Genomic DNA, 10,989 nt, shown 5'->3' with positions numbered 1-10,989 from the left:
CTTTGGTGCATATAAAGTTCCTTAGCATGCCATGGAGAGCTGCAAGCATCAGCCCAGACTCACTGCAGAACTAGAACTGCTTCAGGAATCTGCATTTATAGAAGGTGACAGATCAGAAATAAAGCAGGGGAACTTTGTCCCTCTGAGCTGGATTTTTTTCCTCAGAAATCATCACCCTGCACAAAGTTTGCCCACCAATTATTGGCATTAACTTGTTTTTTAATAAGATTAAAAAAATATTTGTCCTTCAGATTAGCATAGTTAAGTGTTCTTTTTTTTTTTTCCCCTTTTGTGTGGTGGGGATGGGTTGCAGTATAGCAGGCTTTGATCAGTGTAGCGCAGCGAGGCCCGGGGCAGGCCCGGCCATCCACGGCCTGGGTGTGAAATCGTTCTGATGTCATCCCCCCATTCTTTACCTTCTCCAGCTTTTAGTCGCCAGAATTATATTTCCGCCACAAAGAGTCCGTCCCCTTCATTCCATATTCCAAGTTGACTAGGAAGCATTTAAAGAACTCCGGCCAAATCTCCCAGTGGGGGGAAGGGGGCTGGATGGGCTGCCCTTTTGTCTGACGGGGACATGGAAGACATCAACACTTTGTGATCTGTACCTCTCTTTTCTCCAAGTTCCTGCCCTTTGCCACTGCCTGTCCCAGAGCCTGCGATTATGACAAGAACTTTGCGTAAAGTTGATATTTTCCTGCTCTCCCTTTGGCTGCGGTCGCTGATGCGTTGCATGGCAACCCCCATAAGACAGCTCATAGCCAAAGATCAGTGCAAAGGTGACATTTTTAAAGAACCAACATGCAATTTTCTTGTTTAAACATTCGAATGGACTACATTTGAATTTATTTATGAAACAATCCAAATGAATGTGTTTGATCCATGAATCAAAAGAAACTGAATCTTAAACGCTGCAACAACTCCAAGGTCAGAACCACACAAGTCTAACGCCACCCTAAAGGCTGTGTCTTTTGCCAGAATTCATTCATCAAAAGAACATTCAAATCATTACAGCTTCTATCAGAGAGAAGGAATTCAGCACCGAACCCAGCTGGACTGATGGAAAACATCAGTTCTGCATGTTTTCAACTAAAGATGTAAAGAAACTTCTTGTTTGAAACCAAACACAGTTAGCTTGATGCAAACTGCTTAAAAAAGGAAGCAAATTCAGTTGTTTGACAGATTCGTTGACATAACTTTTCATGTCATTGTTTATTATTATTATTATTGTTATTATGGAGCCACATTTGTGAGGAACGCACATAAGTAGATTGCAGCTGGAAAAGGAAAACTGTTATTTACCAAAGCCCGTTCCGGCACAGACTCTTGTTCGGTGCTTGATGGATTGGAAGATTGAAGTTTAAAAATATATATGTTGGCAATTTAACAATGTATTTGTTTGGAGCAGCCACTGGCACCTCCTCCTCCTCCTCCTCCTCTTCATGCTGGGGACCAGCCTGCTCCCACATTAATGAGGGATGACATTCCACTCTGGATCCAGCAGCAAGTCAGTCACTGTGACCATATAGAAGAAGAAATGTGATCCATTCCAAAAAAGACACCGATGGTTCACTGCTACTCTGGTTGAATAAAAGCACTTCCTGAGCAGATCTGCACATTATTTTTGTAAATGTATTTGTTTGAAAATATCTTTGTTTTTACGGTGAAAGAAACAAAATAATTTTAAAAACACGAAAAAAACTAACGTAGAATTAGGAAAAAAAGGGACTTAAAATGTTTTTTTCTTCTTCTAGAAAGTAACGTCTTATCGTCTTAGACTCCTGATGACTTTTTCTTGCATTTATATTTCAGATATGAGCAGCGAAACACTTCCCCCTGACAGACAGGCAGATTTTGTGGCTTCCTACCAATAGTAAATCTGGAAATACGTTGTCACGGCAACGGAAGTGATTAAAAAATGCCAGGAACACTGTGGTGCGTTCAATGACCCTTGCAACATGAATTCTTAAGTCTCTAAAACACAAACAAAGAATTTTATGTATTTAAAAACATCAAAAATTTGGGATAGATTTTTAATTCTGTTATTTACCTGTTTGTGTGTGTGTGTTCTCGTTTTACTTTACACGTTTTTGGTAAAATCTCCGTCCATAGGTTTTGTGTTTTTTCTTGGTTTTGAGCGCATACATTTATGGGAATTCAACCCCTCACACACACACACACAAAAAGTTTTGACATCAACTTTATTATCATTATTTTTTTAATTATGATTATCATTTTTTTAACCTTTTATATTTATTTTATTTGACATTAAAAATTGTTTGGGCCAACTTGGAATGCGATAATTGGCTGAAAGTTTCCTTAATTTGCGCCTAAATAAGAAGCCACGGAGTAAAAGGTGTTGAACACGAACGTGCTTCTGTCTGTCTGGATTCAACTGCGGAACAATCAGAAGTATGAGGAGATCAATGAGGCCCCATGACCATATACTTCAACTTTTCGTGCGCCTCCCGATTTTAGGGCCGAGGTGGCTGCTTTCTATGGAACGAGGCTTCACACAGATTTACTTCCGATTATCTTTTCCCGATCACTTAGTCAACATCAAGTTGCAGAAGCTGCACGCTCTGTTGTGTCGCGGAGGCAGCGTGAAACCAAACGCAAAAACGCGCAAACTGCGTTTTTGCGTTTGGTTTTACGACCCGACCAAACTAATTGCACGGATGCAAAGAGCAGACATACAATGTGTCTAATCAGGTCTGATTTTAATTTACTAGATGAACGGATTACAGAGACTCTTAAGAGATTACGCGCTGATTCTGTTCATTTAAATTGTCTCTTTTTTCCAGAAGGTTGTTTACTTTGGCAGGATTGACGTTATCCTTCAGATATTAACAAATAATCTTTTTTTTAAACAATAAATAATAGGTAACTTTACTGCTAAAAAACCCCAAAGAAACGTGTTTTTGCAGAAAATGAGACACTTATCCACAGATGTGGAGAAATAAAATCTGTTTAATGGATAATTTGGCATGAAAAGCTTTGGAACTAGAACAAAAACTGTTCTAACTTCTGGTAAATAAAATAAAAATAAAACAAAAAGTTACTTTTAATACAAAACACGTTTTTTGCTGACGTTAAAAAACATTTAGGATACTCGTAGACAGAAAAGCATAAACAATGATGAATTGGAAACGATAATATATCCTTTATATTTCCTTCCTTTTTCTACTTTTTCTTTTGTCTAAATTTAACGTGGGGATTCATGTTTTTTTTTTATCATGAAACGTTTAGCTCCAAAACAAAACCGTTGAGTCTAAATATGACAGACAGAAAAGTCCTGGAGGTCGCAGATGCTTTGTTATTGAAATCCACTTCATGAAAAAGCGGCACACAGCAAAAAACAGGAAACGACCACAGACTTTGTGACATTTTAAGGCTGAATCCTTTAGACTCACATTGATAAAAAAAAAAAATAATAATAATAAAAATCTTCATTTGAAAGCACCATCCGGTTCCTGTCTGGTTAAAGTAAGAGCCAGCAAAGACAGAATTTCATTTTCAAGTATAGAATATAGCTGGGAAATAAGAAAGTGAAGCTTTGTAAATAAAAAATGGAAAATCTCTTTGGGTTTGTTTCTTCCAGTCATGAAGATGAAAGCGCAAAATCTTTCTGTTTTTATTGTGAAGGAGCCCGTGGTTCCTTTAAGGCTCAGATAAAGGCAGCGCAGAGAAAAAGAATAATATTATTAATAAAAAAAAAAGTCTTCTTGTTTCGAGAACTACAAACTGATCTTCAGTTCATGGGGTAGAACGACCTCTACATTTAAAGCACTTCTGTGCGCGTTTTTCATGTCCCTTTTCCCGCATTTGTTCACACGTTCGCACCATTGCGGTGTTCTCTACCCTTTACGGTATTCTCTCCCCGGGAGACAGGGCGCGGGAGGCCTGAGCAGGGAGGTCACAAACTGTTTTTTTGTATGTGAAGTGCTCTGCTGGGCGCATGCGCCCCTTCACGTGCGCTCACCTGCGGGTTTGGACTACCTGGGGTTGGGTTCGGGAGCGTGCCAACCGACTCGCCTCTCTCGGTTGTGTCCAATCAGAGGCCCACAGAGGCCGTAGAGTCACGTGACACAGGTCATCAAAGAGCGCGTGCTCTCAGAGCCCTCCACTGTCCGTGCTGTCACGCGCGCTTCGTCAGCCGGAGCGCGTGAGCTCGCTTGATTTGAACACAGGACACCACCCAGCCCCCCCAACAGAGGCCCGCACATAGAAATATGCGGTTGTTGCGGTATTGAAACTTTAAATCGCGCTTTATTGCATGGGGTTTTCGTCGTGGGTTCGAGTTCCTAGTCGCTGTCAGACTTGCCGTCCTTGGTCGTGGAGTGGTTGTAGAGTCCCTGCGCCATCAGGTGGAGCGCCAGGGAGTTCTTCCCGCCGGAGGCCTTCTTGATCTTGGCACGCTTGTTCTGAAACCAGATCTTGATCTGGGACTCTTTGAGGCCGAGGTCCCGGGCCAGACTCTGCCTCCGCTGCTCCGTGAGGTACCGGTTGCGCTGGAACTCCTCCTTCAGCCGCTGCAGCTGCTCCGAGGTGAAGGCGGTGCGGGGCCGCTTGTCCTCTTTGCACGGAGCGGCGGCTGTCTTTGGTTTGCGGGATCTGGGCCCTGCGGATAGGAGGGGGCGGCAAAGCAAAGCTTCAGCCAAACAAACAAAGACACCCCAACTTCTAATAAGGTTTGGGAAAAAGATCAGAAAACGCAGCTCGGTTCCGGTTAGTGGTTCAGAAAACGAGCGTTTCGGGCCAATAGCGTGCGATCGTCCCATGGGGAGGGGGGGCTCTGACCTCCCATTATGACTGATCGTGTTTTCCTGAGCGCGTGGAAGAAGAGGCAGAAGACGAAGCGCGCGCCCCTTTAAAACTCAGAGAAAACAGCTTTTGTCTGAGAAAACTCAACTCCATCAGGTTTTTTTGTTTGTTTTTTTTCTGTAAAATGCCTTTATGTTTATGGAAATTAGAAAATAAAGAAATAAATATAAATCTATTTGCTAAATAATTTGTTGGCATTATGAAAATATTAACTCCAACTCTTGCACCTTTAAAATATTTTTTTAATCCCACCTTTTTACATGTTAAGTCAAAGTAAATATGAGTAGAAAGAGTTTTTTTTTAAATCTATTTCGTTTTAGGATGTATGATCAGGCTTTTAAACGGGACGGAGTTTCACAATACTGACTTGTACACTAAAATCCTTTAAAGTATTTATTTATTGAATTCAAATAATATATAAAAAATCCCTAAAAAACAGTGTGTGTGATTCTGGATCAATAAAAGGTTGTTTATATATTTTTACATCTGTAGAATTTCTATTTAGGCCCATGAGGGACCGAGCGACGGAGGCCTCCGTCAGCTTCGGGGGGGGGCATCGTGCGGGTCTTCTCTGGGAACCATAGCGGCGCTTTCCTCCGGGACCCATGGGTCCTCACTTTTCACCCCCACCCTTTGTACAAAATTATGCAAATAGAACAAAGAAGACGAAGGAACAAAGGCGTAAAACTTGGAATTTTTTCCTCACTTTTTTCTCGCTTTTTCGAAGCCTTTTCCTCAATTTTTAGGCCTTTCCCCCATTTTTTTTATTCTGTCGCGAAATTGACTTCAAGTTCTTTTTTTTAAGTTTCAAACCCAAATCTGAATGTAACAAAAACACCTCCCTTGTTGTTGCTGAACTATTGTGTTCATGTTGAACTAATGTGAACTATTTCAAACATTTGGAAGCTTTAAAATTTATTTTTAGACCATTTCTTTTTTTTTAAACATTTACAGAAAAAAACAGACTTCAGGCTTTTTTCTGACCATCGTGCAGCAACAAAACACACCAAGCCTCTCCATCATCTCACAAAAGAAGTTTTTCCCTTTTTTTAAATTAAATTTCAATAAACTTAGAGAAGTTTATGATGAGTTCTGGGAGTTGAACCTATACGTTTTTGTTCTGTTCAAACTGATTAAACCTCATAGTAAAATATATCGTTCAAAAAGAATTAATTAAAGACTTCTTTAAAGGGGGTGGGGGGGTTATTATTTTTCGCACCATTTAGTTTTTATTTGCGTTAAAAACATTTTGCTTTAGTTTATTTAGTTATTATTATCTAACTTCGTTAAAAGAAGCTTTTACTAACCTGCTGAGGGTCGGTCCGAATAACGGGTACAATAAACCCACGCCGGCCACAGCATCGGCTTGGCTGCGTTGGTCTCGGTGCCTTGCTCGTGGGCCCTGACCTTCACCTCGTCGTCCCCGGGTTTTAGGTGTGAGCCTCGGTCCAGGTCCCCGCTCTGTTTCCCTCTCGGCCCTGCGGCCCCTGGGCTCCCCGGTTTGGGGGCCCTCCTCCCGGTGCAGCGCTCCGGGGCCTCCGGGGCCTCCTTTCCGCGCTTCCCCCGCAGGCCGAAGTCCGGCCTCAGGATGTTGTCGATGTAGAAGTTGGTGGGCTGGTGCTGGTGACCCGGCGGCTGCAGCAGGGGCCACACGCCGCGGCTCGACTCCTGGCGGAAGTTCTGTGGGCCCCCGGGGTCCTGGGGATTCTTTTCCTCCATCACTGTGCTCCTCCACCTGCTCCTTCTAACGAGTAAACCCAGGAGCTGCTTTGATCAGTCCCTGCAAAACAAGAATCCGTCCAGAACCCGCGAAACAAAAGAAACGTCTCTTTCTGCTGCAGCACTCCTGGATACGAGTCTTTGCGAGGGCACCTGAGGTGATGCTGACATCCTGCAGGTCTCGATCTCTGGACCGGAACTGCGTTTGCTGCGTCCACCTGCTCAGAGCAGCTGCACCAACAGAAACTTCATCTGCTCAACAACAATCACCGCCTCCGGTTTCAACCCGCACCCAGGACGCAGCGTTCAGCGGGCGGCTTTTACGCCACGCTCGCTGCTCCTTCTCTTGGATTGGCTGGGATGCTCTGCCATGACGTAAGCGCCCAGACACGGACACGTGCCTCTCACCAATGACGGTACAGAGTTTGTGTCACGTGAGGCTTCGGGAATTCCCCGAAGACACAGGTTCGTGCAATGGGGTCCAGATGCGTTCAGGTGACGGATAAAAGTTGTTTTTGACAACACCGATTCTGGAGTTGACCCTCGGGCCTATTGTCACGTGCTCCAATCGGTTCGTGGCTATTTTCAACCCCCACTGTGATAAAAAAAAAATCGTGTTTTTGGTGTTTTGAACATGTTCTAGCATTTTTCTGTATTTAAGGACATGTGTACAGAAATGTAAGCTCAAAATTGCATTTCTGAGTGGGGTGTGTGGGGCTGTAAGCTAGCAGGAGAGAGTGTAAACAGAGGGATGATTGGAAATTGGAGCAGGCTTAAAAATTACTCCATGCCATATTGGTCCCGCCCACAATCCAGTGGCAGATTTTTCTACCAGTCTGTTGTGGCCAGCACTCTGTTCTTCTCGGTGGTCTGCTGGGGGGGGGGGGCAGCATATCTGCCAGGGACAGTAATAGACTGAACAAACTGATTAGAAGGGCTGGCTCCGTAATCGGTTGTAAAATGGACACATTTGAAGCTGTGATGGAGAGGAGGACTTTGAATAAGCTGGTATCCATCATAGATAATCCAGAGCATCTTCTCCATCCTGTACTTGATGGTCAGCGGAGCACTTGTTCCAGCAGGCTAAGGCAGCTTCGCTGTCACACCAACCGCTACAGGAGATCAGTCCTGCCTCACTCCATTGGACTCTATAACTTGTCATCCATTCGCAATAGATAAAGTCGTTTAAGGTTTGTCTGTTTGTTTTTTTCTCTCCTGAGCTGTCACGCAATACAACTGTTCTTTTCACTGATGTTTCTTTCTGATTGGTCCTCTGTTGTCATCTATTGTTTGTATGTTTGTATCTTTAGCCTAACGCTGACGCTGTAACAACCAAATTTCCCAAGCTGGGATCAATAAATCTTTATCTTATCTTATCTTATCTTATCTTATCTTATCTTATCTTATCTTATCTTATCTTATCTTATCTTATCTTATCTTATCTTATCTTATCTGATAAACTCTGCAGAAACCAACTTCTTGGAAATAACACAGTTTTATTAATTTTGTTTTTGTCTAAAAACAGCATAATCATTATTAAAAGATCCCTGGGAAAACTGTTTTAATAGATCAAAAGATGACCGGAAAAAAAATCCTGTGCCGTTTTCCAGGACATAGTTTCTGCAGAGCAGCACAAGTTCATCACAAACTCACCTCTGAGTTGTGGGACTGTTGGTGCAGAGGTAAGCAATGACCCCTTTGTTTAAACTCTCTCCCACAGCCCCTCACATAACTGGTGCAACGAAAATGGTGAGCAACATTGACGTTTTGATCCAGATACCAGCTTAGACGAGGTAAACAAAGACGTTCATGGATCTATTTGCTGTAAGCGGATGTTCTTAAAAGTCCTGATATTTTTTTTTTTCACAGAATCTATAGCTGCTTGTCCTGCTCTTGTCTATGAGGTGAAATATTTTAAATCTTTTTTGTGTTTTTAGTTCTGAGCTTTCAGGATCAGGTTCTCTGGTTGGGTGTGGACACAGTACTGATGAAGCCTGACTTTATAGGTTGGGGGTAATAAAGTCATATTGTTGTGGGACATGATGACACTGAAATGAGAGACATTCTAATGAGAACAGCTCAGGCAGAGAGGCAGGGGACAGTTGGAGGTTGGTGTGGGAAACCACAGGCTCCTCCATGACCGTGGCCTGTACCTCCTGAGAGTATCCTGGGGGACACGCCTCAGTAAATACAGAGCAGGACTCTGTGCCAAGTCTCAATATACGTCAAGAAGTTCATTTTTTTTGGTAAATTAAATGGTACTAAACTGGCTTTGTTTGACGAAGACTGGGACGTTTTCTAAAACAGAACAGGACTTGCACTTTAGGTGGAGCTGGAGAAAGTCTGTGTGTTTCCGTGTCGACCGGATGTCCTTCACCCGTTAGTGTTGGTCCTTTGTTAGCGGCCTTTGGATGATGTAGCCAGTAACGTGTTGGCTAAAAGCCAAAGTTCATTTATTTTTTCCAACTGAACAAAGGATAACACGCAGCATCAACGCCACAGGCGTGCAACCACAAATGAAAAAAAAAAAAAGACTTCAATGGTGCAGAATTTTAATCAAGTAAAATAAGGGAAAAAAAGACAGTCAATGAAGTAAAAAAATTTATTATTCATTATGAGATAATTTTTGCATTATTTTAGGTTTTAAATCTTGTTTATGAAAGATAATGTGATTAAAACTGATTCTTAAAGAAGGGAAGGGAACATCTAACACCCCTCCATTTGCAGTTATGAAAGTTCTATTTTGTTATTTTTGGTATATTTAAGGGTTGCAGTGAGGGCCTGTATAAGGGGTATCAAATAATAATTGTAATATTTTTTTACAGTTTACATGTTTTGCAGACCGCATGTTTTTTACACTTTTGCAGCTGTATTTATTTAATATTTAATATTTATTTCTTTATTTCAGTCAGACAACTCTTGCAGTAAGAAATATTTATTTGACATTTTTCCACATTCTTTAAGTTGGCATTCACATATTTTCGTTTGGCATAAGGCTCCGTTCAATTCCATAAAACTTCCATAAAATTTCCATAAAACTTTCGGGTAACAAAACCCCCCTTTACGGAGCCCACAGGTGGAAGCCGGGGAGGAGGGTGGGGCGAAGAATGAGCGCTGAAGGTAAGAAAGAATGAACAACTGCGCACCTGGCTTAAATAGGAGGCTGAGCAGGTGAGTTAATTAACTGAACCGCCCTGGGGTATTTACCTGAAAACACTGCTTCGAGTATCTGCCCGAAATACGATAAATCGTCATTTCAGTCAGACAACTCTTGCAGTAAGAAATATTTATTTGACATTTTTCCACATTCTTTAAGTTGGCATTCACATATTTTCGTTTGGCATAAGGCTCCGTTCAATTCCATAAAACTTCCATAAAATTCCATAAAATTTCCATAAAACTTTCGGGTAACAAAACCCCCAACACTAAAATCATCCAGAAGAAGAGAAAATGTGAATGTATAATCAGTGTGTAATAAAATGGGGTGTGTTTTCGGCAGCATTCCATTTTCATTTCATTTCCCAGTATGACTGCTATGTGTGACCCGGCACCATTGACCGTTTGGGCCGCCCCCGTTCGAGTACAGCGCCACGAAGGGAACATGCTATCTAGTGGATCTGCTATGTGTGACCCGGCACCATTGACCGTTTGGGCCGCCCCCGTTCGAGTACGGCGCCACGAAGGGAACATGCTAACTAGTGGATCTACTATGTGTGACCCGGCACCATTGACCGTTGGGCCGCCCCCGTTCGAGTACAACGCCACGAAGGGAACATGCTATCTAGTGGATTTGCTATGTGTGACCCGGCACCATTGACAGTTGGGCCGCCCCCGTTCGAGTACAGCGCCACGAAGGGGACATGCTATCTAGTGGATCTGCTATGTGTGACCCGGCACCATTGACCGTAGGGTCGCTCCCGTTCGTGGAAACCACTAGAGGAACATACTATCTGAAAGAGAGAGGGAAAGAAACAAAAGGGGAGCCAACATAAAATTACTTATACGTGATCTTAGAACGTAAGCTCACTTCCGCAAAACGCTGTGCAGAACTATAATTTAAACCGCCAAACAACCCGTATGATACACTAACTTAACATCCAATCCAAAGCTTCCGATGGCGTATGACATGCTTAACAGCCATTATTGGAACTTCTATTAAACCAAGAACAAGTTTGATGGCCATAAACTCTTCCATTTTGGCAACTATATATACACGCGCTTAAGTAACATCCATTATTTCGAAGCTCCCAACGACAGTACCACGAACGAGCTTAATAGCCATAATTTTCTCCATTTGGCATACCAATTATAAGCGCTCAAGGAACATCCATATAATGAGGTTCCATCCCAATATTAAGAACGAGTTCAACGCCCATAATTACTATGCTTCTTTGGCATACTACAAACAAATGAGCTTAAGAACCAGATTCGAGCTCCTCGCAGACT

At 42.5% G+C, this 10,989-nt stretch overlaps 1 protein-coding gene across 2 annotated transcripts; it reads right to left on the bottom strand.

Annotated features, from left to right (window-relative positions):
• Positions 1 to 2,952: 2,952 nt before the first annotated feature.
• Positions 2,953 to 6,889, bottom strand: LOC101161508 (homeobox protein engrailed-2b). Of its 2 annotated transcripts, XM_078934821.1 has the most exons (3): positions 6,697 to 6,833; positions 6,132 to 6,604; positions 2,953 to 4,621 (listed from the first exon to the last, which is right to left on the bottom strand). In XM_078934821.1, the coding sequence occupies exons 2-3, from the start codon at positions 6,541 to 6,543 to the stop codon at positions 4,305 to 4,307; spliced, it is 729 nt and encodes a 242-aa protein (XP_078790947.1). In that variant the 5' UTR covers positions 6,544 to 6,604; positions 6,697 to 6,833; the 3' UTR covers positions 2,953 to 4,304. The 2 variants fall into 2 exon arrangements, with proteins under 2 accessions (XP_078790947.1, XP_004078923.1); XM_004078875.5 differs by having other exon boundaries at positions 6,132 to 6,889.
• Positions 6,890 to 10,989: the final 4,100 nt, after the last annotated feature.

Source organism: Oryzias latipes, chromosome 17 (assembly GCF_053564925.1).
Source record: "Oryzias latipes strain Hd-rR chromosome 17, Olatipes_Hd-rR_3.1".
Taxonomy (NCBI): Eukaryota; Metazoa; Chordata; class Actinopteri; order Beloniformes; family Adrianichthyidae; genus Oryzias; species Oryzias latipes.
This window is presented reverse-complemented; position numbering and strand designations above follow the sequence as displayed.

Coding starts and splice junctions, on each gene's coding strand:
- LOC101161508 (XM_004078875.5), bottom strand. CDS start 6,543: ATGGAGGAAAAGAATCCCCAGGACCCCGGGGGCCCACAGAACTTCCGC. Junction 4,622..6,131: donor TTCGGACCGACCCTCAGCAG/GTTAGTAAAAGC, acceptor TCCTATCCGCAG/GGCCCAGATCCCGCAAACCA.